We start from the raw sequence: 27190 nt of genomic DNA on the forward strand, positions 1-27190 counted from the left end.
AAAGGCACTGTTTCAAAAGTTTGATGCTCATTTCTTCTCTATGCACAATAGATACTGGTGACGGCCACCAGAATAGTATAGATGGAGTATGGAACAAATTCATAAAAAGCAGCATTTTAGAACTGTCTCTACATAAGACAAGTGATCTCTGCAGAGCATTTTAAGAGTAACTTAAAAAGCATGATGAAACATAAAACCACTGTTGCAAAAATGTGCTTATACTAATTTATTTAACTGATGAAGCACTATATGGCCTCAAGTTGCACCAGAGGAGGTTTGGATTTGCATTGAAAAAAAGGTTGCCAAGCATTGGAACAGGCTGCCCAGAGAAGCAGTGGAATCACCATCCCTGGAAGTGTTCAAAAATCACGTGGATATGGCACTTAAGGACATGGCTTAATGACAGTGGTAGTGCTGGGTTGATGGCTGGATTTAATGATCTTGAAGGTCTTTTCCAACCTTAAAAATCTATGATTCTACATTAGGAACACGAGTCCTCGTGGCATCCCAGATTCCCATCCCTCACCTGCACAACCCCAACCCTGCCAAAGCCCAAAGGCTACTGAATAAAGGCACTGCTCTTTGTCAGCTCAACAGGGTCTGTGAAACCAGCACCCATTCAACTCCATTGTAAAGATGGCTTGAAATTTCAGCTACTTGAAGAGAAACAAAGGTGTTACGTATCACTCTTAAAGAGAAACTGTAAGAAGTGCAGGATTTTTACTCTTCATTCAGGCTAATTTTTAAGTAATTTCTCAACCACCTGACCCCACTCAATCCAGGTTTATTATTTTTTATAGGGGTTGCAGAAATGTCATGGAAAGAATCTAAAAACATCATCTGCAATTAGTACTTAACATCAATAGCAGATACCATCTGCTACCCTTCTCTGGGTACAGGACACAATAAAGCAAGTGTGCCCTAACTTACATGAACACAGAGAGCAAAGTCTGCTGCTTCTCTTCTGGTACTGCAACGTGGATGAAGAAAGAAACATCCAATCCTCTTAAGATAATTGTAAATTTTGCAATGCACTGGAGGCTTCCAGTTGCTGTATCCTCCTATACAGTGAAGGGGAATAATATTAATAATAATAAAAACCAAACATGAAAAACAAACAAACCGGGTTTGGGTAGAAACACCTCTATGAATTAAGAATGCAAGAAGGCAAAAGCAAAACTGTCTTTAAAGACAGAATTTATTCTGACCAATGTGAAAGCTAAGAATAACATATAACCCAAATCCCCCCAGCCTTCTTATTCTTTAGATAGAAGGCAAAACAAGTGGCTAGCCTGATGGCACTCTATCAATTTTGTACAATTTTTTTTCTTCAAATCCTGAAAAGCTTATCTTCTAGATATCATGTGCTTTTAGACACAAGGATGTGTTTTTCTCCAGTTCAAAGCACAGTTACGCCTAATGTGCAGAATCAGAAGAGCTCTGGAAACAGAGTACATGTACAGAAATGCTTCTCTTAGGGAAACCTGTACTAGAGGAGTTACACAGTCAACATGCACTGTAACTGCCTGACACATGCCATGTCAGAACTCATTAAAAAGAGGATCCAAAATCTGGAGCAACGGCTGAGAGAAATGCTGGTGTTCTGACAAACCCATGGATGCAGTCAATGACGAGCAAAATGAGGCTACAACTGGGAAAAAAGTACAGGAATTTTCTAAACAGTATGCTAAGCATGTAGTTACAGGCTAAGAAAATAGGTGGATAATAAAGACAAGCTGAGTACAGACAAAACCAGTACCAGACTGAAACAAGTTGCCAAGGAAATGAAAGAAGCAGGAAGTCTCTCAAGAAGAGAGGAAAAACTAGAAGAGCCTGCCCCATAACAATACATATGGCACCATAAAAAGGCAAGCAAATGGAAGGACAATTTGACCAGAGTGACTAAGAATCTTTTAACATTCCAATGGCTACCAAATAATGGGTCTGCAACATGGAGTTGCAGACAGCAACAAAATGTTGCTTTTTCTGCTAGATGATAGAGTGTTTGGATGTAAGAAATTATTTTGAACAGAAAATGAAAGCAGTCATTGATGGCACTTGACATGAGGACACGGGAAACCAACGTTCAAGTAACCAGGCTGCAGAGGATGGTTTACATCAAAGTGCCCACCCACAGTCTGACAAAGAAAAGCATTCCTCAGTAGATTTCTCCTGTTTCCCCCCTGCCTTTTCAGCCTAATGGCAAGAACATATACCAAAAATGATTGCAAAGACTTATTAGGAGTCTACATAGAAATGATTTAGTGGAACCTGTCCATAAGAAAAAAATGCTGTTTGCAAGTTGTTCTTGTCTGCCCTCAGCCACTGCTATTTGAGAAAGACTTGTAATCACCAGCCCTTTTTTTTGGCTGCATAAATGTGCAACATAAGCATTTGACCAGGGCAGCTGAAAACAATGACAGACCTGTATTTATGTCATTTGGTAGCCCACAAACAGATGAAAGACATCTGAGTATCTGAAGACAGAAACAATATAGAGTCCAGACAATACAATGGAGGAACTTAAAGCAAAGCTAAGGCTGTACTAGAAACAGGAATAATAGAAATAATGCAGATATAAAGTATAAAAATAATAATTAAAAATTCAGAAATCTTGTTTGGGAAATGCAGGAAAAAAATGTTGCTGCATTTTCACAGGTTAAACAAACAAGAATAGCATGCCTCAAGTAACTATACAAATCTTTATTATGAGAGGGTACCTACAACAATAGATCCAGATGTGCCTGGGAGCAACCTTAGTGTTCCCAGGCTCAAAACCAATACAGTTGACACTAAAACTGGTAAATTTTTCTTTAATATGAATATGGCCCATTTTATTCACAAGTAACTCTTTAGCATATTTTTTTAGTTCAGGTGCTTCAGGGGCCATTCCCATGAGGCAGCCTGCATGTAGCAAACCCATCAGGAAGTAAGGAATTCAGTAGTGCTGATATGGGCTGTGCTGTGCCATCAGGCACCTGTGTGTAAAGCATCTCTGGGCACAAAACTCTTAACAAGCAGGTACCAGATTACAGGTTCAGGAGCACAGATGACTGAATCTCTACCACTCTACATTAACAGCTATACTTGCTCCGCCTTCATCAGCTAACTGGAAAATCTGTTTCAAAAAGGGAAAAAAAAAAAAAAAGAGACCCTGGCATCAACAGGCTTTTCTGTACAACCTGAGCAGCATAAAAATTTTAAGCTTTCAGAATAGACTCATTTATCTTCTATGGGAAGAGATAATGAAAAACACTTAGCAAGGAAGTGCAGTGCTAAAGTGTTCAGCAAGTGTAAAACATACCTGACCTACAATCTGGTAAGATGATGCCTGTGTTCCAGGCCATTAATATTTTGAAACTATCCCTTATCTATATTTTACTGAAGAAATCAATGTACCAGAGACAAAATAATTGTAAAGGTAGATACAGAGAAAACCTGTAGAAAAAGCATGAGGGGGACAAGCAGTTGGTTCAAAACCAGTTAGATAAGAAAAAATGTCAAGTTAAATGGATGCTACTGGCAGACTTTGCAAAGTAGTATGATCTTTAAGGTCCCTTTCAACCCAAACCTTTCTATCATTCTATGAAACCCATGACAATGTGAATTCCATCAATCACTGGTATCTTCAAGATGGGAAATACACCTATTGTTGTACAGGGTGACCAGGACCACTCTCTACAGAACAGGCCAGAGACAGAACAAAATTAAAAGTCTAAGAGTGCAAAATCATGCCTTCTGGTACTAAAAACCCAAACCAAAATAAGAAATCCTAGCCCTAAGAGAAGGACTTAGGAGTTAATATAATCACTGAGTACTATGGGTGCCCTGATAATTATGAAAATATGTTACAGCTGAAGTAAGTTCATCAGGGAAGCCAGAAAGACTCCTAAACAGTTCTGCAATGCTGGAAGTATTCTACAAGGACTAGTAGGAGCAGCAGAAGTTTAGATGGAGTTTGAAAAGTTCAAGAAGCAACTTTAGAAGCCTAGTGCCTACTTGCTCCTGCTCTTTATTCTCTCAGATTCAAGGAATCTCTGTGCAAGTACATGTGTAGACTTGTTAATCTTATCTTTTAATTTACTTCAAACATTTTTTTTACCTTGAAAACCCCAGATAAATGTCCCTTGGTTCAAGTTAGCTGGCAGCTGTGTGAAAAAACTTCCCCAGTTGTCCAGATCCACCAACACAATGTGAGTCATGGTACTCAGATAGTCAAGATCAGGAAGTTCACCATCTTCAATGGGATAAAAAGGACACATTAAAAATTCATGTAACTTTCTGGTCAACCAACTTGCTTTTGAAAACTCTTGTAGTCACTTATGTAAGTGAAAAGTCACAGAAAGAAAAGCTACAAAACATGATGTTATTTGGTGACTGCATAGATTTTAAAACCAACTGAATTAGCACTTAAAAATGCACAAATCAGAGAGAAAAGTAGAATCTGGCTATATGATGGTGTAGACCTGGACAGTTTTATGGTAAGCACAGAGAGCTGTCGTCCTGCACCAAGATATTTTAATAACTCATTTAATATCCGGCTGTGTACCCCAGCGATGGCAAGTGTCTGTGACATTCAACTGCCTGCCTGCACAAAAGCACATAAAATGTTCAGATATGCACTTTTTGCTGTACTTCTAACATAAATATCTACCTTTTAATCAAAAGCATTATGACACACTAGTAATCAAGAAACACTTCCAACTTCTGAACACAAGCAAACAATACATACTGGGAATACAAATTCTCAGCTGATACTACTTTTTGGCAAGCTAAGAAAGCTGAGATGATGGTATAACAGCATTGCCCACACAGAAAGCACTAACAGGCTCATAAATATTTATATGTACAAAAAAGGCAAGTTTCTTTTGAATGTGTATGATTGATCACTTTTACACTTCTAGGCATTAGATCCCTAACTGGGGTGTCCTTGATAGTCCTCTACCTCTTAACACCAAATTATGCTCCAAACTAATTTAAAAATCAAATGTTTTGGTCTCAGAATTCTCACATCTGCCTTTTTGTTGTTTGGGTTTTTTTTTTTTTTTTTACTTCATACAAATGGCATATAACAATAAATTGTGGAGTCTGAGTTTTGGAAATTCAAGTACTGAGAATTCAGTATTTGAGAAATAACAAGTAGTAAATTCTGAGCTCATTTATAGAGTGGATGTAAACAAATAGTATGTGACATGTACTGACAATGAAACAGAGTGTGTTAAGGACAGCAATACTTTTCTAATGCTGAAAGAAATTTTCTACATACTTTCACTAAGTTCTTCAGAATGTTCTAAGTCCTCATTTTTTATTTTCTTTCCCTCTATTGGGCCCTGCAGAGAAGAAAACTGTGGTCTGTCCTGAGTTTTGGATGGAGATGCTTGAAATTGTTGCTTGTGAGGTTTTCTGACCACACAAGTCCCACTTGCTGAAAACTTGAATACTGTGTCTTCTGATTCTGATGGAAGACTTGATAGATCAGGTTTCTGCAAGAAGCAGTGTCTCATGTGATAGTGCTGATGCGCGCTTTGAAGATCATCAAAGTTTTTGTTGCACGCAGCACATCTAACAACATACATCTCTCCCCTAGATTTTACTGACTTGTGACTTTTGAAATGAGTGTTCATATCAGCAATATTCTGTGCCGTGGCACAACACAGGCAGCATCGAAACCATAAGTTGCCTTTCTGCAGCATGGCTTTCTGACAGCTCTCATGATCATTCCTCCTGTTAATTTTGGAGACGTAAGTTGTCCGGCAACCACAGGTTAAGCGGTCTCCTTGTTCAACTGGGAGGAAGTCCTCATCTTTTTTTATTGACAGTTCCATCTGCTCAGGCACAAATGTATAGTCCATGCTATGAAGAGCCTTGTAATGGACTAGAAATTCTTCCTCTGTGTTGAAGAAGAGATTACCACAAAGGCCACAGAAATATTTAGTCTGCATCTCCTGATTATGATGCTCTTGGAAGTGCCGCTGTAGCGTTCCTACTTTCCGAAAATGATTTCTACATATGCCACATGAGTACCTGTGAAATGCATGGCTTTCTAAGGACATGCAATGCTGTTGAACACTCTCTTCAGACTCAAACATTTCCTCACAAATGCGGCACTGCCATTTTCCCACAACAGGACCATTTTCAGGGGACAGTTCCACAGAGGCAGAAATGCAGCCTTTATCTCCACCTGCAGAAATGCTCACTGCATCAGAAACAGATGGGATAGGTTCATCTTCTACAGCTTCTTGCTCATAGTAGTAACTATGCCCACCGTGAAATTCAGTCACGTGTCCCATAATATCCTCTTCTCTAAGATCTACAGAGCATGCTCTGCACCAGAGAAGAAAATTAGTCAAGTGTGCTCCTCCATGGAATCGACTCATATGCAGGCGGATAATGCTTGAGTTTTCAGCCAGCTTTCCACACACAGCACACTTGTGACAGATCCTATTTGCTGATAAAATGTGCTTTTCTACTGACTCTTCTGTAAAAAACTTCTGAAGGCATTCACAAAACCAGGCTTTTGCTTTGGAAGCACTACCTTGACTCTGGCTTGGAACTTTATCTTCACTTTTACCTTTTGAATTACTCCTCCGTTTTGAAGGACTAGACCCCATTTCACTGGAGGGCTCATCTGGACTCAAATGTCTTTTCAGCAGTGGTCTTGACCGTTCTGCAGTATAGGCCAAATGAGACTGATTTTTATGTTTTCCATTGACATGGCAGAACATCAAGATTGACTCTTCCAGTGTAGTAAAAATTCTAATGTTATGTTGAGTGGTTTGTTTGTGTTGGGTCATCTGATTCTTATCAGCAAACAGTTCATCACAGTTCTCACAGTAACCTCTCATTTTAAAGATCTCTGCGACTTGGGAGATGCTTTTCTTTGACAGTGCCATGGGCCCAGAATTATAACAACGTGTTCTAGAATAGATAAAAAACATAAAGGAGGTTATATCACCACCTGAAACATTTGTAAACTTTCAGATATACTCAATATATTATCAGTAGCTACAGCAGTAAGTGCATGGAAACAGGGTGCTGTGTACTTTAACCCACCTACCAGCTCGTCAACAAAACCATGCAATGTATATTTAGTCTCTGAAATTTGAAGAGAATTAAGCACTAATTTCCAAAGCTAGCAAGTAGATTGATGCTTATGTTTTTGACTGTATATTTTCAAAATTAAATGCTGTCAACTCAGAAACAGTGGAACAGCAAAAAGCTTTTGTTCTGTTACAGAAAATACAAAAAGGATTCTGACATTGATCAGCTTTCTGCAGTGGGGTAAAGTTAAGGGGGCAGGCTTTTGATTGTTTATTCAGAAAGTCAACATTCAGATGGTCCTAGCTGCCCTGAAATCCACTAGTATCACTAAAAGCATGTCTGCAAACCTGTCACTGATCTATTATAAAGACAACTGCCTTTCACAAACCTGAAATGAGCTGTTAATTCCATATGTGAGCGCAGTATCTTGAAGCAGGACATACACTTCACTTGGAAGGAGACCTCTTTGCACAGAGATATCAAGAGGTTCTTTGCAAAGGATGGAAAAGGTAGTGGATTGCCAGGCTTCACTGCATCTGTGAAACAGAATGGCAAAAAGTGCAACCACACCTTAGAGTTTTCCAATACAATTTCAGCCTCTCTGATGACATAATTACTATTGTTACTTGTCTGTCACAGGGTTCAGAATGCAAGCTGACAAATGTCAACTGAGCTATAGTAGCTGTGCAATAGAAGCTGTAACTAAATCCTGAATTGTTTTAATTTCTGTAACTATCTTATACCTGAATCTGTTTGCAGTTTATTTTTTCGTACTCAGTGACTGATTTTACTTCCCTTTTCCTCCTTCTACAATGCCAGGTCAATATCTCTTTTAGGAAGGTTATTACCTTCTTCTCCTCCACCTATTACCAGCTATCTGCTCTTACTAGATAAAATTTTGTTTTAAGCCATACAGTATTTTTTCTGAAAGAGCATGCAATTTATCTAACAAGGTCCCACATACCCTGACCATCTCTTTCTTTCTTTCCCATCCTTAATGTTAAGTCTTAAATTATTAGATGCAGGCCTTTCTGTTGTTCTGAGTATATACTCCACAGCTAATTCCTAGTACCAGCAGAGTAAGAAAATTCTACTGAAAAGATAATGGAAAATGGTTTATGGATTATATATTGTTCATGTTCTGCACCTTAGCAGGCAAATTTCCTTTGCTTTTTCTGTTTTAGTAAGATGTGATAATCAGCAGGCAGTAATTTGAGGTTATGCCTTTCAGCTAACTTCACTGGCAGATCTCAGGCCATGCTGATGATTATTAATCATGAAGCCTAACTAATGCAAAGTAAAAAATGGAGCACTCAATTTTTTGTTCTGAGTTAAGCACTCTCCAACTCTAAAGAAGAAAACACTAACTTGTGCTTTTAATCTTTTCAAAACAATAGCTCACCAGTAGTCTTTTTTAAAACCTATGACCTGAATTTAAAAGCATCTGCAGTCATCACATTCAGAATTAATAACCTATTTGAGACTAAAAGTACATTAGAGTGACAATGCATAGGGGAAAGTATAACCATGCAGCTGATTGTCACTTCACTACAAGAAGGCAGCAGTACTGACTCGACCTGCAGGGGATTCCTTCAAAGTCTGTCTTTTCTGTACATTTCCTGCAGCCACTCTAGGGGACACCCAGGAGTCAAAGATACATTTATGAAGATGAGAAATAACTCTATGAATCTTTTTGGCCATGTAGGCTTGTTCAGACAGTTGCAACATCTAAAACATGGCCACTTAGCAGTTCAGCTAACAGCAAAGTAAATGCTTTAATGCTTATTGCTCATGTCAAAAATAAAATCAGTACAGCTACGTTGGGCATTAACCCTGTTTGCAACACCACGACCAGACAGATCTTTCCTCTGGACTTTATTAAGCATGGTTCAGGATGTTCCCAGCTTACAACATCGCCAGTATTTCAGCCTTCAGCAGTCATGTAGTCCATGCAAGCCATCAGACCAGCAGCAATGTTCCAGCTAAGCACTCTAAATTTGCAATTATATGGAGAAGACATTTTAACAAGTCTTTGCCCTCAGGAATGCCAAGGGCACTGACAAGAAAAACAGCCTCCAAGCACACTACAGACAGTAGAGTAAGGGGAAAGAACTCAACAGCCACTCTGACTGGAATTGAAAAGACATCTGTTTTGCTCTGAGTGTCTATCAACATGCTAAATGTAAAGTTATTCAGGAAAGTAGTTGCATGGAGTCACTGGAGAATGAGAAGCTTATATGAGAGACTCAACAGCATTGCATTACAGCAAGTGTGATAGAGGAATAATTTCTACACAAAAATATGGATTTCATAGCATCACATTTAAGATCTTAAAAATAAGAATTCATTAATAACAAACTTTAAAACCTTAAGCTTTTTTACTAAGCAGAAAAATATAAGTCAGTTCCTATCTTAAGGATGAATTATCAGAAAAAATTAAAAGCAGTACACTTAGTAGCAACGTACCACTCAGTTCAGAAACCTGGACGTGTTTCTGTTGCGACATATGCTGCCAACACTCATCTCTTTTGGTGAAAAGGAGGAAGCACTTTGGGCATGCAAAACACTGAATATGCTGTGGAGGAATACCTTTTTTATGCCCATCATTTTCATTTAGCTGAAAGAGAAAATTATCTATTTAGGAAAAAAATTAAGTCAAGAAACCAGGCCCAATTCTTGTGTCCTCCCATTCCTCTCTCATTTCTGTCGTAATATTTTCACTTTTAGGTTTTCAGCTACCACATCTGTATTTACCCCTGTAAATACCCCCCGTACTTACAGCCTACCCCTCTGCATTTCAGCTCACAAGACACAAGGAAGTGGCCAAAGTACCACTGTCAAACCAAGCTACTCATCCACCCTTATCTACACCAGCCATTTCTCCATCCCCTTCTTGCACCATTGGGAGCAAATACCTTCCCAGGGACTATGGGCTCCAGCAATTCTTAGCTATTCCCTTTGCCCAGGCTGTCAGAAAAAGCTCCCTCTGTCAATAAAGCAGCTCTTTTACCTCATGTCAGTTCTCCTCTAATCTTGCTAACCCCTAACTCCCAAAATGCTGCTCCTCAGAGAAGCCCAAAAGGTCTGTGTTTGCTGTAGAAGTCAACTTCCACCACCTTTGTCTTCTACATCAACTTCAGAGCTCTGCCTTCAGGGCAAAAATCCTTTAGTTCTGCTTCTGATATTTCGGCTTGCTTCTTTCTACATCACTCCAAGAATCTCCATTTTATGCTTAGAGCTCTGATTAGGATTATCTCCCCATTCCTTACACATCAAAGTAATCCCATCTTCTTGCTGTCTGCAGTGAGACACTCACTGCCCTTCCCCCACCTTGGCTGCTACTCCTGCTAATGTCCCTGAACCCATGAGAGGCACACAACTTTGAAGCAATGGAAAAAGAGCAGGGACAATGCAGTCTTTCACCTTCTCAGGTATGCCTAATTATCAAGTTATTACTACAAGTAAAATTTAGTGTGATTTTCAGAAAGTCTAACACTTGCCCAAATTTAATGCAGTTTCTGGAGACTTGGTGTGAATATTTGTTATTGAAACACCCAATTTTGAAAATGCTATCCACTATCCAATTCAACATCAGACTGCTTAAATAAAACCCCCATCTCCTTTTTGCTCCTTCACTTTGCTATCAAGGTATTTCATATAACTTCCTGCCTTTACCTTTCATAGCTTTGGAAATAAAAAAAAAAGAAAGGAATATCTATCAACAACACCAATAGATGGACAAGAGGTTCGATGCAGAACTATGGTCCTCTTGAAAGCATATGAAAAATACAACCTAATGGTCAGATCTAAAGGGAATACTGTCAGGCTACACCAGCTGTTTGAAACACAGCAGAATCAGAGAAAATAATCTTGAAGAGTAAAAGAGAGATGAGAGAAAGAGGGTTAAGGAAAAAACAAAACAAAAAACCCCAACAAGAATCAATGTACAATTTTAAGTCTTAAATCCTCTAGTACATTCAATCAGGTGAGTAATTTATCCTTATGCTCTTGCCTTAGATAAAAGATGATCACTGTACTGCTGAGAGGTTGAAAATCTTTCACAGCATATCACACAGGCAAAAGCATTATGTGGGGGTCCATGTAATGTGACAGTTGGATCACAAGGAGAATGATCAAACCTGGAGAAGAAGAAATAATTAGCAAACTAGTCCCCTCTAAATAGTCAAATAGCTTTTTTTTAATGGGAAAAATTCTGTCCTTTGAAGCTATCAGACAAAAAACCCCCTATCTAACCAACCTGAACTATAAAAATTCCTTACTTCCCCTATCATGAAATGTATCCTGTACAGAGATGATTCTCCCTGCAGCTTACGTGTTAAAACAGCCACTTTGGAGAGAAATCATACTGATTTTAGGGGAATTAACAAAACCTTAATTTCATACATACACATTTTAATTATTTATTTATTTTTATCTCCCTGTACTAGTTCTGGTTGGGATGGAGTTCATTTTTTGTAGCAGCTTGCATGGTTGTTGTATATTGGATTTATGAACAGCAGTGTTGATAGCACAGAGAAGTTCTAGCTATTGCTGAGCAATGCTTGCAGAGTGTCAAGGTCTTTTCTGTCTTTCAGACTGTCCCACCAGCAAGATGTTGGGAGACACAGCTGGGACATCTGACCTCCAATGGCCAAATGGACATCCCACAGCATAAGTCATCATGCTCAGCAATAAAAGATGGGTGGAGGAGGAAGGAGATAGTTGGGAAGACAAATGCCATCACTCCAAGTAACTATCACATGTGATAGAGTGTTAATTCCTTATTTTGCTTTGCATGTGCACACAGCTTTTGCTTTACTTACTAAACGGTTTTTACATCAGCCCACAGGGCTCTCACCTTTACCCTACAACCCACTAGTGTGAGTGAGTGAGCAGCTGTGTGGGGCTGAGCTGCCTATAGGGGTTAACCCATGACACTGTCCTCAACTTCTCAGCATCCTGCCTATGGACACATTCAGTAGTTAAAAGGCAGCATCTGCTGGAATTAAACACAGACACACTGAGTACTGACTAGCAAGATCAGCTATGAACACACAGCCTATAGCTTTTGTTTCCTCTTTCCCTGCATTAGGGGCTTTTCTTTTTATCTTTCCATCAACTCGTGTAAGTTAGCCTTTTGGTTTGGATGAGGATATAACTAAACTGGAATACAGAAATCTGACTTCTCAAAAAAACTCAGATATTAAAAAATGCTCAGCAAGAGGAATACATCAATGCTGAATGAAAAAAAAAAAAACCAAACACATCAAGTAAAAAACTAAACCAAACAATAAAAAAAAAACCTCCATGAAGCTCATCTATATAAATTGTAACATATTATTTGGCTCTCAAAATGAAGTGTTGTCAGTACAGGCAGTTTAAACCAGACTTGATGCACATTCTTTCAATATTATTCCTTGCACTGAATTCTTGCAATATAGCTCCTTACCTTTGAAGGTGACCTAGAAGAAGATGTACATTATCAAACTGTCTGTTGCAGTGCATCACAGGACAACATTTGGGACTGCTGTTGACTCGAGTCTGACCCATCCTCTTAAAAATATCCTTTCTTCCACCATTAACAGAACCTGGTTTCAGACCTGTGTTCCAAAACAAAGTACTTAACCAGAAGATGAATTACAGAAGCTTAAGGAAACAAATAACACACAAGCCCTAAAACATTCTAGAATCAAATTGTGGTGATTCTAAAAACCAAACTAACAATCTGTCCTTCAGTCCTACTAGAGTAAGTCTGCTCTTTCACTGCCTCTTCAGTTCCCAGTAGTACAACTTTTCAAACAGGTGCTCCAAGCAGTATTTTAAAATTCATTAAATATTATGAAGTTACACTTCATCACACTTTCCTAAGCAGCAGCTCAACAGTAATATTTTTTTCTTCCAGGCAACTTGGCTTATAAAAAATAAATAACATTGCCTTACTGGGTTTTAGAAAATTTAAGATACAAGGTTTAAGTAGCAAAGCATTACAAGAATAGCTTTCATAGAAAGAAATGTTTAGAAACTTTTAAATTATATGCTCTAGCAAAATTAATACTGTAGGATTTGGTTATGCACAAGGCATCTGCAAGCTCAACACAATTTTCACATGTTCTACTCCGTAATGCAGGACTTTAAAACTATCACTCAAATTTAGTTTTTTATTCTTACCTGGCATTTTTAACCACTGGTCTACACATAATCTTGCAGCTTCTGTATCACTGTGTTCCCGAATAAATTCTAGTTCTTGCAATCCGTGAGCATATTGGGAATCAACTTTCTCCTAAGGGAAAAAACATACTAGACAATGTCGTGATCAAATTGAAAGAATAAAAGAAAAAGAAAAAGATTAAGTATGTATCTCAAAAGTTACATATGGGTTCCTAAAAACACACCCACAAAAACCTAAGTGAAGGGGAAAAAAAAATCTTACAGCTAAACTGACTTCTACTTAATACAATAAAAATGGAATGTAATAGAAAAAAAAGAAAAAGGTGTTTTCACTCTGAAGACTAAATTTAATTCTGCAGCTTGCACTAAATGATCAAGAGTGAACAGCCAAGCAGGAGGAAAATATTTGTATTTAACAAAAGGATCTTTTAGTCTTCCTTCTCAAGCTGCTTTAAAAGCTACACAGTTACCTCTGACTCCACTTTACAGTTGAAGAACTGACACAAACAGATGGCCAAATCAAAGTGGAAGAGACATAAAGGGGATGTAGGCCTCCAGACTTCAAGGCTACCTTGGACTATATCTAATCTAGCCTTTTACTCTGTTGTACTACAGTTGCATAGTTTACCATAGACTGCAACAAGCTGTAACTATGGTAGAATTATGTGATTTTAATAGCTTTTAACAGTGTTGGGAAAATTAGGCTGGGAAGTCAGCACATTTTCCCAACTCTGGATTTACATTCGTCCCTGTTCAATTCCATCAAGTTGTTTTAACCACATTCTTTCAAGATGTCCAGCTCCCACTGAGAGCACTCCTACCATTACATCCACTGACTGGATCTCCCAGTTTGTAATAAAAGTAAAAAATTCATTCTTTTCAAATGGCTGCAAAGTGCAACTAAAAGGACTCAACTTTCAAATTATGTCTTAAACACTGAAACTTTTTTCCTCATGATGAAATACTACCTGATACATATTTAATGCAGCAAACAGCTTCCCAAAAATCTCAGACAAAAGCAGATAAATAGCAAGGCTTGGTACATCATGGTTTGTGATAACTATTATTTTTCAATTAATTGAAATATTAGAATATCAGAATAATTGATACTAAGGTTCCACTGCTATATCTAGAAACAAGAGAAGTTTTTGCTAGTGGTTTTTTTTCATTTAATTTTCCCCTTAGGAAGTGCAATAAGACTAGAAAATTGATCAGTTGAAAGCCACTGAAAAGACAAAGTCCATGTAGTGCTTCACATGATGTCCCAGAAGCAGAAGTCTAGCTGCTAATTCCAGATATGCCTCACCAATTTTTTTATTTACTTAGTAGTAAAAACAAAGACACTTGTGACTACAAGGCCTTTACTATGCAATTCTTCCAAAATAAAACACATCCAATACCTTAAAGGCTTTGTTTTTCTCTTCTTTTTGCTGTTTCTCTACTTCAACATGGCGTGCCAGACGATCCAGGGTTGATGCAACTCGTTCCTTCTGGTAGTCAATGTGATCCTTACGCTTGGTATTTCCCTGCAGGTGGAAGGTTCAACCCTTCTTTGGTGATTGTTACATAACAGACACTAACGGAAAAGTGATGCCCAAGCATCACGACATAATTCAGCAAAGATACTCTTAGCCTAAATTCCATGAGCTACCTTGTATCTTCCTCTTCCTTTTTACCAGCATCTGTAGCTTCTGTTAAAAATACAAAACCAACTCTCCCCCTCCACATATTCAAGGGAATTCAACATTAACATTAGCCTCACCATGCAGTAGAGGAACATGCATGATTGTGCTGAGTGTCCTAGAAGTCTCCAACAAATGAAAAGTTTAGTAAATTCTTCTAAGTAAACAAAATCCTTCCTGACTTCAAAGCCAACATGCAGCCCATCTAAAAAACCTGCAAACTGCTATTGTTCTTTCCCTAACACTGCCCACTATCTTCAAAAAGGCAGATCATGAGCTTCTTCTAGCCTAAGGGATATGCCATGTACTGTAGTTTCCTCTTCTTACAGTCAGCTCTAGTAATGATCCCTGTAATGACAGACAGTGCATGCACAGAAGATCACCTCTCCTTAACAATCAGGCTTATTACAAACATCCTCTGCTGCAATACATGAAAACAAAAGTCAAAAGACAGTCACTGCTGCCAAAACCAACTCTAGTAGGGTCTGTCAATGTCCCTTTCAAAGGCCTTGCAGAGCAGGCAGAATCAGTTTGGGGGATAGATAAACTGATGAGCCTGCTTCTGACTTGTACATTCTTAGAATGGATTATGAAGGATTAGGCTGAGCTAAACCCAGACTGTCACCGGAATAAGGTTGTTCAACCCATATATTGTTCCTAAAGAGTTATTTTAGAAAGAAAAGGCTTTGTAGTAGACCAGGTATGTTTTCAGGATAGAAACTGGACACCCCAACTTCCAAGGCTGCGTGTAAAGTGACATTTTATTTCCAAACATTTTTCAGATGACTGAAAGACAAATAAAAATACCAACTCATTTCAAGGCGGAAAAATCAAAATATTTCAATACTTGTTATTTAGCACTTGTTAAAAATACATCTAACAAGGCTTCTGTGAAGAGTAACTGATGGGAAAAAATACAGAAGACCAATTATTTTATTCAACCAAGATGTCTAAAATACATTACAACATACTCACATGAAAATAAGAACTGCTGTTAGGTTCCTCATCCTCACTGCTGACGAGATCAATGCATTCAAGGACAGGCCTTAAAGGTCCTTCCTGAAAAAAAAGTGTTAAAAACACTCACACAAAAGCATCAAATTGCCTTCCTCAGAGATAAAATGTATAATCTCTGCCACATATTACCAGTTTCTTCAAGATATTAACAATCAACTACGTAGGGCAGGCTAGGAAGACCTACTGCCTCATGATGAGTAGCAGAGAGAAAAGCAGCATGGAATCCTCTCTGCTGCTCTTAATGCAGCTCATTCTTTACATTCTTCCACCTTTCAAGGCACTAAAGCTGTTCAGCTGGCCAGGCATGAACAGTCCTCTGTCTCACTGGGGAGAGGAGGGATGAAATCTTGCACAGATGACAAAAGCCTCTGTGAATCAAGCTGCCAGCCTCCAATTACCCACAAAGAGTAACTCTTTATGATTAAACAAAGATAACATGGTTTTCTAAATGAAATATTAAAAAAAATCCACTGCAGATTTGCTTCTGTAGAAACTGACAGGCTCTGTCATGCTTTAAAAAAATTAAACCTTTATTAAACAGGTGTTAGCAAGTAAGAGTTCAAAGACATACTCTGACCATCTGACTGTTCAATCAGCTCAATACTGTGTTTTGAAATGTTCAGCTCTGATCCTAACAGCTTCTTTAAGGACAGAGATTTTTAAAATTTGTGTTTACTTACTCAGGGCTCAATAACTAATAAAAACTTACAAAAGTGACAGCTGTAATGCAGAAATGAAATGCAGGGTCTAGAAGTTCAAGTGATCAAAACAATAAATTTAACACAAGTAATATTACACTTGTTTAAATGTTTTCTGCACACATGAAAACATGTTCTTTTTCCTTTCAAAATCTGTGCCTTTTTCTAGGCAATTTTTGTGTACTGTTTACCTCCACAAGACAAGCCCCAAACTGAAAGTTATGAGAGTTTTAATTACTTTATTTTCCAGATGGTTCAACTAAATAGTAATGCAAAGATGGTGCCAACCCTGAGAAATCCATCATTATAGGACAGTTAGGAAGCTGAGGATCAGAGAGCTTCATCCTACCTGTTGTAAACTCCCCACTGGATGAGTAGGGGAGTAAATCTTGACAACAAAGAGCCTGTGATGTCAAAACACCAATATGGACAAGCTCTCAATGAACAGCTGAAACCTGGGGCTTCTCGAGCTGACTATACTGACATACTTGGCACCCAGAAAGACATCAAAGTGTTCAGATGTACCACAGCACTAAGATATATTTGCTCTTCACATCTTATCAGCAGATCCTTCACATTTAAAGAAAAAATAAAGAAAAAAAAACAAACCACCCAAAAACTCCCAAAAAACAACCAACCAAAACCAAAACAAACACCCAACCTAAAAACATCCCCCAAACCCCCAACATGATCCACTTCTAAACAATCTTCCTAAGCCATTCTTCTCACAAATCAACAGCCGAGCAACAAACAAAAATCACAGCTACTTTTGTGAGTAGAATTTCTAGGTTTTTAGTTCTCCAGGCAGCTGTGGCATCTCTGCTGATATTCACAGCTTTGCCTGGAAGCATCAACAGAACTGCAATTTCACTATGCTATGCAAAATACCCAGTTGAACTGTTAATACAATCATATTTGTTTAACTGGTAAAGATGAAGCCTCATATCCATCTCCAAGGAGAGTTTCTTCTCAAGGCATTCTGTGAGGCTCATTTTTATCCCAAAGCTTTTTCTGAAAGCCCTAAACTGATCTCTTTCATGCCTTTCCTCATTTCACTCAATCTGTGGGTGATCTGGCTTAGCTAACAGACACCTTGTGCACTGACACACCGTGCAAGGTGTTTTGTTATTTTAGCTTTATGTGCATTCAGACCAAATGCCCAGTTTACTAAACAGCACAATTCAACTTCAGCTTAATTATACACAAAACAGCATACAGAAAACATGAATCTAGCTTTCATGTATGGGACCACAAATTTATGTTTGACAAATAATTATGTGAGCACAATTGTGTATACACATGCAAAAATACTTATTATCACAGAACAAGTTTACATTAAAGTAAATTTAAAACAATTAAGACAAGTTGTACTATTTGTAATCTAAATCTGTGTCCCATCAGACTTCCAACTTTTAAGACTGCTGAGAACTGACCAACACTGTGAACCAAAATGCAGTTAATAAATTTTGACTTTATAACGTAGGAAATACAAAAATTCAAGTCCCTGGCTGACTTGGGACAGGTGCAGACATAAGAGTTGCTTCCTAACACCACTGCCATTTTATTCAGCTCCGGCTGTGATGTAAATAAAAGCCAGAGAGACAAATCTCATTCTGAATATCTAATATCTAACACCACAGAGGTAAAGGAAGCAAAATCTTTAATTGGTAACTACCATGTTTTATTGCATTACTTAATCTGGTATGTTAACTAACTCTCCTCTAAGTCCAGTGCTTTTGGTGCAAACTGTGGCAACTTGAATTATCCATCTGTTCACAGGGCATTACAATTGTGAATTTATTCACTCTTGCCTTATCCTTCCTAGTAAGCAAATGGGGGCAAGACCATCCTATGTAAAGAACACAGCTTTAGGGAGTAACAGGAGTAAGAGCTTGCATTGTAGATTAAATAACAGGAGTAACAGCTTGCATTGTAGATTAAATAATATTTCTCTGGTGGTATGTAAAGCTTAAAATGTAATAATTTTAAATGGACAAAATATGTTTTAATGAAGAATTAAAAGGTGGAAAATTATGGAAGAATAATTTTAAGTTTCTTGAATGAGGGTGAATTGGACTACAAAAGCAGAAAATCTCTGGCAGCAGCAGATTGACAAAAAGTCCTTATTTGATGGAGTAAAAGCAGAGTCCTACAGTATGAATTCAAACACCCTAGTACAAGTGAATGAAGTAGGAAAAACCCACCCCAAAACCATAAAGAAAAACTGCTCAAAGAAACAAAAAAAACACCACTAAAGCCACATCAGACTTTCAAGAAGGAAAAAAAAAAAAAAAGGAGTGAAAGGAAAAAAAACACAGATCACATGGCCTACAGATACTTGTTATCTATTAAAATGAGCACAGGTCGAGATACCCCAGTAGCTTCTCTAATTCAATGTATACAGTACCATCTTGTGCACTGGGTCTTAGAGACATGCAGATAATCAGGACGCATCCATCTGTAACATTTATGAAGAGTGTAAGTTTCCAGTCATACACATTATTATATGGAAATGATGACTGAAAGCTTGCCAAGCAGTCTAGAAATCCTTTTGCAAAGTGCATAGTCACCTTCACTCAGAGGAGCAAATGAGATCTGAAGACATATTGTTGATATTAGGTGATGGCCAGGGTCACACACCTTTCGTCTCATATTCATCAATTACAGCAATAAGCTACTCACCTCAGGATATAAATACTGCAAAAAATTTGAGCAAAGTCATCTTCCTATATATAGAAGCCTCTCTTGGAAGCAATAGTCCCCGGGACCACAAAGGATCCCTATTATCCACAGGCAAAGCCAAAGAAGAAAAAAAGGTAGACAGAAGTGTTGGTTTTAGTTCCTTTGTTTCAGTTCTCTTTCTGTTCTTGGTGCTCCAGCAGCCCTTCAATCCTTTCCACTTTGCAAGCTATACAAGGTATCCTTGTTCACTGCCCAGCTTGAGGAAAATGAAGCCTATTCAGTCACCATCACAGAATCATAGAATGGTTTGGGTTGGAAATTATCTTGTCCCAGTTACCCTGTCATGGGCAGGGGCATCTTCCACTATACCAGGCTGCTAAAAGCTCCCTCCAGCCTGGCCTTGACACTCCCAGGAAAGGGGGGCATCCACAACTTACCTGGGCAACCTGCTCCAGCGCCTCACCACCCTTACAGAAATTAATTTCTTCCTAATATCTAATCTAAACATACTCTTAGTATGAAGCCATTCCTCCTTGTCCTCTTACTATATGCTCTTGCTAAAAGCCCCTCTCCATCTTTTCTGTAGGCTCCCTCCAGGTGCTGGAAGGCTGCAATTAGGTCACCTTGAAGCCTTCTCTTTTCTAGACTGTACAATCCCAATTCTCTTATTCCTTCCTCACAGGAGAGGTGCTCCATCCCCCATCATCCTGGTGTCCTGGGCTCACTCCAACAGATCCATGGCCTTCCTGTGCTGAGGACCCCAGAGCTGGATGCAGCATTGCAGGTGGGGTCTCACCAGAGCAGAGCAGGGCAGCAGGATCCCCTTCCTTGCCCTGTTGGCCATGCTGCTTTTAGTGCAGCCCAGGACACACTGGAAGTGGGCTGCAAGCACACACTGCCAGCTCATCCACCAACAACCCCAAGTCCTTCTCTGCAGATGCACATGGATACTTTTGCATATATAATGAACTTTAAACTCAATCAATTTTGCCCAAATCAACCAAAATATTAAGATGACTCAAGATATAACCAACTACTTACAATTTTTTCCAAAAAACACCTATCCTCCATACTACAGCACCTAAATACCCCTGCAGAAAAAGTCTGTATGATGAACTTCAGCTTTAATCAAACATCATACAAAATGAGGAGGGGGTCTAGTAATTATTCAGCATATTGTTCAAAAATGAGACAAATCTACAAAAAAGCAGCCACTAAAAATACTAGTATCACTGAATCACTTGACCTTAGCAAAATGACTTGTTCCTTCAAGAAAAACATCTTCAGATGGGTAGACGTGGTCCCTAAGGAAATGGTTTAGTGCTGGGTTAATGGCTGGACTCAATGATCTTAATGGTCTTTTCCAACCCAAACAATTCTATGATTCTATGTAATCCTGCCATCCAGCACCACTTCACTGTGACAGACTGGGGCCAGAACATAAGCAACGTGAAAAACATTCTGCTTCTCTTGGATATCCAACAGATACAAGAGTCTTAAAATTACATTCACATCAAGCAGGTCAGCATTAGACTAGGTGTTGTGCAATAAAGAGGACCTCACAATTTGAGAGGATTGTAAAAGGCCTCTAACATCATCATTATTTCCTTCCTCTTCTAAACTGAGTACAGTGATTTCAAATTTATTCCATTAAGTTTAGAGGGACTAATCATAAAGCAAAATGCTATGCAATATGATTACCAGGAAAGTTATCTACAGTCCCTTCTCACATACCTCACTGATCACTGTAATACCCCCCTCACCTGCTCAGATACTCAAGAACACATTTTCTCCACAGGACCAACTGACATCATCTTATACCCTTCCAAGAAAGTGCAGAGAAACCTTTAAGATTGAGCTGTTATCTGCCACAAACATTCACAAATAAATTACCTTTATGTTCAAGAGTAATGCTTTACATTGAAATATAATCATCATCAGAAAATGAAGATCCCTCTCCTGTTTACTGGACTACTGAAAGTGTATTTTTTACAAGCAGTGTATTTCCAGTACAAGCTCTACTTACTCCAACGAATTCAATCTCATCTTCACTTCCAGAAGCTGGTGATTTACTCTTGCGAAGGCTGTCAGAGTTATGAGACTCCATTATCTAAACATAAACAAATCATACTATATAATTTCACTTTTTAAGTTTTGTTTAACTATACAGCATTTGCCATTTTACGCCTTCTTTGGCTTTGCAGTCAACAAGTCTCTATTATCCACCCCTAATTACCAGTGACACCACAAGAGCTGATAAACGACTCTGACTCGGATCACGCTACTGTATTTTTCCAAATATGTAAAACGTGGTTTTATCTACAAAGCGTGCCAATGCCTACACTCCTCCACCAGCCGTAGCTGCAGTGTAGCAGCCCAAGGACATGCCCGAGCCTGAAACCCCAGCAAGAGCCGAGACCCGCGCTCCAGCCTAGCGGCGCTCAGCCACCAACCAGCCAAGGCCGGCCCGTAACAGCTGCGGGCGAGCTCGGGCGGTTTTAGCAGCTGCGGCTGCTTTGGGGCGCTCTAGGACGGCGGCAGAGGACTGAGCTTCCTGCTCCAAAACAACGGCGGGGGCTGCGCTGCTGACTCACGTTCCCGTACCGCACGGCCCCGCGGCACACGGCTCTGCGGGCTCCGCACACCGCGCTGCCCGTGCTGCGGCTCACCGGGCCCCGCCCGCGACCGCTGCGCTGCAACCGCCGGCCCCGCGGCCCGCGCCGCGCCCCGGCCCTGCTCACCCGCCGCCGGGCCCCGCGGGCAGCAACGCCCCGGCCCGCCGTGTCCCCGCTTCCTCTGCGGCCCGGGGGCGGGGCGAAGGCGCGGCAGGGCTCGCCGGGATCGGGAGGTGCCGCCGCCGCGCCCCGCGTTCCCCATGGCAGGGGCCGGCGCTACCGCGGCAGCACCATGGCGCGGGCCCCACGGCCGCTGCTTCGGGCTCTTTCCTTCTTTTGGGCTCTCTCCTTCTTCCGGCCTCCCCTCGTCCGCCTTCAGATGGGCAGCATCCAGTTCCGGCTCCGAGAGGGAAAATCCGCACTCCGCTTCCGGGGGAGGAGGAGGAAGAGAGGGAGGAGGAAGGGCGGCTATTGGGGCTGGCAGCCGAGGGGCGGGAAGGCGGCAAAATCGCGTCTCCGGGCCCGGCCGCTGTCCCGCTGCCGCTCTCAGCCGTGCCGTGCCGTGCCTGCTCAGCCTGCCAGTGCTCAGCCGCCTCACACTGTGCTCGATCCAGCCCAGGCATCTGCAAAGGTCTTTTGTGAAGATCTTGAGGAATGCGTTGCCAAGGGCAATGGTGAAGATGTACAATGGCCGTTTCTCCACTCATCTACCAGGGCAATCAGTATCACAGAAGTTTGTCAGTCTGGTCAAGCCTGATTTCCCCTTGCTGAAGCCATACTGGCAACTCAATGATTTTCTTGTCACTGAAAGGCCTGGAAATAGTTCTTGAGATTTGTTGCTTCATTACTTTCCCAGAGATCAGGATGAGGCTGACTGGCCTGTGGTTCTTCCTGCCTTCCTCCTTCCTGCCCTGCTTGAAGATGGAGGTGGCATTTGCTTTCCTCCAGCCTAAGGCACCAGTCCCAGACACCGTGATCCATGAAAGATTGTTGGGAGTGATCTCACCATGACATCTGTCAGCACCCTCAGTATGTGTTGGTGCATCCTGTTAGGGCCCTTAGACTTAGCATGCATATGCCCAGCTTGCTAATATATGTATTCCCTGGCTTGATCCTCTCGCACCAAGGGTATATCTTCCTTGGTCCAGCCTTTCCCCCTGATTTTTAGAGCCTGAATTTGTGAAGGCTGGTCTTGCTAATGAAGACTGAAGCAAGTACTGTGTCACTATATCATCTGCCTCATTTTGAAATGGGCCTACATTTTCCTTAGTCTTCCTTTTGTCACCTATGTACTTATAGAAGCCATTCTTGACTTTGACATCCCTAGTTAGATCCAATTCCAGTCATGCTTTATCTTTCCTAACTTCATCACTGTATGCTTGAGCAATGTTTCTGTATTTCTCTGAGGTAAGCCATCCTTACTTCCATGCTTTTTGTATGCTTCCTGTTTGTGTTGGAGTTTGACCAGGAATTCCTTGTTCATCCACATGTGCCTTGTGGCATTTTTGCCTAACTTCCTGTTCACAGGATGAACTGTTCCTGAGCTTGGAGGAAGTTATCCTTACATATTAACCAGCTTTCTTGGGCCCCTCTTGCCTCCAGGGCTATATCCCATGGACTCTTCCAGGCAGATCTTTGAAGACACCAAAATTCACTCTCCAGAGTGGTGAGCCTGCTTTTTATTTTTCACACTCCCCTCAGGATCCGGAGCTCCATCATCTCGTGCTCACTGTAGCCAAGGTTGCCTTGAGCTTTGTATCTCCCACAATCCCTTCATGGGTATAGGTCCAATAAAGCATTGCTCATTATTGGTCCTTGTTGACTCCTTTATGACTTGAAAGAAGTTACTAGAAACCTCCTGGATTGCTTATGTCCTGCTATATTGTCCCTCCAGCAAATATCTGAATGGTTGAACTACCACATTAGGACCAGGGGATCCCACAATAGGACCAGCAAATACAATGCTGCTCCTATCTAGAAAAGGACTGGGAGATTTCTCCATTATGGTGTCTCATAGATATTTCTTTGCTTACATTCAAGAGCTGAAGGTGACCTCTCCTAAGCTCCATCTTCTTGATTTTGTGTCCTGTTCATGCCATATCACCTTATGCTCTTTGCTTTTTTCTTTATCCATCAATCCCCCACAAGGCTGCTGGTTACTCTCTCAATTCTTAGTTTAAATCTCTGCTTATGTGGTCATGATCCTACTGGTAAAAATAGCTTTGCCCTGCTTAGTGAGGTGGATCTCATCTCTGTCAAGCAGAATGTGAATTGCAAGCAGGGTCTCATGGTCATCCAGCTTAAATCCTTGTCACCAACACAGGTTCTGCCAACAAGTATTGACTTGTCCTGTCAGTGCCCCCTCACTGCCAGGATTGAGAAAACATCACTCAGACCCCCATGCCCATGATTCTTGCTATTTATCTGCTACTGTTCTCCTGCTTCTTTTTGTCACCCAAAGTAAAAGTCAGTATGAATCATCTTTACTCCATGCCTTGGGTTTGCATAAGCTGAACAGTGTAAATGTCACCTGTGAGTTGTGTGTCAGTATAAAAGAACTGCTTGCACACACTTCACTGGTGAGTGCTTATCAAATCCTGTAAACACAGGAGAGAAAGAATTCAAGGTTGATTGTTAAATTTTGGTGTAATGCAAGAGAATAAACAACTATCAGCAATATCATATCACATACTGTAAGGATTAATTAGTGCACTTATTTTTCTTGAAAACACAGAGTTACTACTGTTAGTATTAAGCCTCTTTCCTTATGAATGTAAAAACAGCTTTATGATAGAAGATAGACATATTGAGCTGATAGTTGTATCTACTAGTTATATACTCATTGACAGCTGTATGACATTCACTCTTGTTGGAGAGTATAAACAATACTCATTCATCTACTTTTATTTCATTATTAAAATAATGGAAACCAGACTGCCATTTGGGAAGTCATTGTTGCTGCCTAAAGTTTAATATTTTACATTTGTTGCTTGAATTTGCTAACGGAAAGTTGATAGCAGTCATTCTGTTTGTAGCTTGCATTTGCACTTGATAACTTGATTCTTGAGAACAGATAATACAAGGACCTGTAGTAAAAAATTACTAGGGCAGCATGGTGGAACTATATTTCCAAACTCTGAGACTCTATGCAAATGATACTCATTTAGATATGAATTTTTCAGTAGTCATTAATGTAACTGTAAAACTCTCGCAAATGACCAGTCCAAATTTCCTATGTGTATGTAAACAATACAGTTAAGGGAAAAAAAAATAGTAAGGGAGTTGCCATGCAATAATTTCCAATATGCTAACAAAACTCTGAATTCCAAAATTTGTGTATTTTGTCTAATTCCTGTGAAAGAACAGTTGTCAGTCTTTGGGCCAGTTTAGGAATGTTCTTGTGCAGAGCTTGTTGGGGAGGGTAGGGGAGGTGAGGTAAGAAGAAGTAGGGGTTTTTGTGAGATCTTCATAAGATCTCCAAGTCCAAAGCTCAAATGAAGCCCAGATATCACATAAGATGTGGCAGCTGTTTCAGGGCAGACGATCTTTATAAACTCAGTAATGCTCTCTAGCAAGTAATTCCACATATTCACTGTATGCCCTTAATTATAGAGTAGGTTTAGATGAAATATTATTAGGCAGAAATTCCTTGCTGTGAGGGTGGTAAGGCACTGGAACGGGTTGCCCAGAAATGTTCTATCCATGGAAGTGTTCAAAGCCGGTTTGGATGGGGCTTTGAGCAGCCTGGTGTAGTGGAAGATGGCTCTGCCCACGACAGGGGGGATTGGCACTAAATGATCTTTAAGTTCCCTTCTAACTTGAACAATTCTATGATTCTAATTCAAACATATTTCAACAGTTTTGCTTCTCTCCTTGCTCCCTTAAGTGAAACACTGATTGCCTTTATAACTATTGATTTCCCTCTTGTATCAACAGGGCATACTGCCATTTACTCTTGATCTAGAAAATTTAGATATCTGGTGGTTTGGTTTTTTTACTCCTATCTATATACCCTAATAACAGGGGACATAAACTGAACATGCATTAAACTCCCTGATTCATTTAACAGTATACTTTTTTTACACTTTTTCAGTAAGGTTTGTATCCAGTTCTTCACATACCTCACTATTCTTCCCACCTTAGAAAACAAATGCTTTTCTGAGCACTTCATGATAAACAGCTACCAAATTTTTTCTACTCTAACCTTCAAATTCAATCTAATGTGCAGTAATAGAAATAAATAGTTCAAATTATTAGTTTTAGTATTGCTTACCTTTTCAGTAGTAAATGTCCAGTTACTAATTACCATGCAGTCTAATACCACTACAGCTTCTGTGGCAGCCATCAGTCTTCTCCCATTCTGAGGACTGCAAATAATGTGCCCTCTGTTGCTCATATCAGAATTTTACACTTTGGAATACCAGACATTTACCTATAGCAAATTAATTTTTAATGTAAATTTTGGGAGAAGCAGCACTATGCTGGTCTGATGTCACTTTCTATTCCTTCTGAAGTTTCTAATCTGTGATTATCTAGTCTTTAATTTTGTATTCTCTGAGTTTCTCAGGGTAAATGTTTTCAATTTTGAAAAAAACAGTTTTATTTTGTACCTTTCTGGCCATACTGCAAGACACATGGCCCTTTTGTTAATGGCATAGTTGTGTAACAGCTATTTATCTCCTGTCATCCTGTGGGATAACATTGTTTCTATACTTTAGTAGGAGGAAGGAACGGTCTTTTTGCAGCTCGATCACTTTTTATCCTTTGTTACAACATTAAAATATTTCCTTTCATTTGTTGTTCCTTTTGTCCAGAATACCCACCTATCTCCCTGGCCCATGCCTGGGAGCAGGTCCTCCACCCTACTATGAAACTCCTCCTACACTTTCTGTGGTAAGCTGCCAGCCCCACTGTTTTTCCTTTGGCAACTGACCAAGCCAGCAGAATAGAAAAGCACACAGTGCAGCGGGATCTTCAGTGCTGCACCAGCCACAGGGAGAGCAGCTGCTCACCTTTAGCTCCACCTGCCTGCCCAAGGGCTCCAACACCTCCTGGAGGGCAGAGCAGCTGCAGCTGTGCCACATCAGCTGGGACAGCTTTAAGGTTAGAGTGCCCTTGTAAGGTGGTCCAACTCCTTCCCCTGTCACCATGATATTTTCTGAAAAATCTCTTCACCAGGATTTCTTCTCTGGGGAAGCTTCAGATTCTCCCTGTTTTGCTGCTTTGGAATGTGATTTGGAGATTGTTTATCCAGCATGTGAATTGTTTTAATTTAATGACCAATTGT

At 40.0% G+C, this 27190-nt stretch overlaps 1 protein-coding gene across 3 annotated transcripts in view; it reads right to left on the reverse strand.

Moving 5' to 3' along the window:
* The window catches only part of ZNF451 (zinc finger protein 451), a 33554-nt gene extending 11288 nt beyond the window's left edge, over nucleotides 1–22266 (reverse strand). The window contains exons 1-12 of one of the 3 annotated variants that reach the window (XM_030236385.2): nucleotides 22030–22266; nucleotides 21315–21398; nucleotides 15867–15950; nucleotides 14610–14735; nucleotides 13210–13321; nucleotides 12491–12641; nucleotides 11054–11180; nucleotides 9508–9658; nucleotides 7430–7577; nucleotides 5267–6918; nucleotides 4103–4237; nucleotides 931–1061 (exon numbers count right to left, since the gene is read on the reverse strand). In XM_030236385.2, coding sequence (XP_030092245.1) covers nucleotides 931–1061; nucleotides 4103–4237; nucleotides 5267–6918; nucleotides 7430–7577; nucleotides 9508–9658; nucleotides 11054–11180; nucleotides 12491–12641; nucleotides 13210–13321; nucleotides 14610–14735; nucleotides 15867–15950; nucleotides 21315–21395 — 2898 coding nt within the window. In that variant the 5' untranslated portion in view covers nucleotides 21396–21398; nucleotides 22030–22266. The remainder of the gene's footprint in view (nucleotides 1–930; nucleotides 1062–4102; nucleotides 4238–5266; nucleotides 6919–7429; nucleotides 7578–9507; nucleotides 9659–11053; nucleotides 11181–12490; nucleotides 12642–13209; nucleotides 13322–14609; nucleotides 14736–15866; nucleotides 15951–21314; nucleotides 21399–22029) is intronic. The other 2 variants (XM_030236386.2, XM_030236384.2) reach the window with 2 other exon arrangements.
* Between the last annotated feature and the right edge of the window lie 4924 nt (nucleotides 22267–27190).

Source organism: Serinus canaria, chromosome 3 (genome assembly GCF_022539315.1).
Source record: "Serinus canaria isolate serCan28SL12 chromosome 3, serCan2020, whole genome shotgun sequence".
In the NCBI taxonomy this organism is placed as follows: Eukaryota; Metazoa; Chordata; class Aves; order Passeriformes; family Fringillidae; genus Serinus; species Serinus canaria.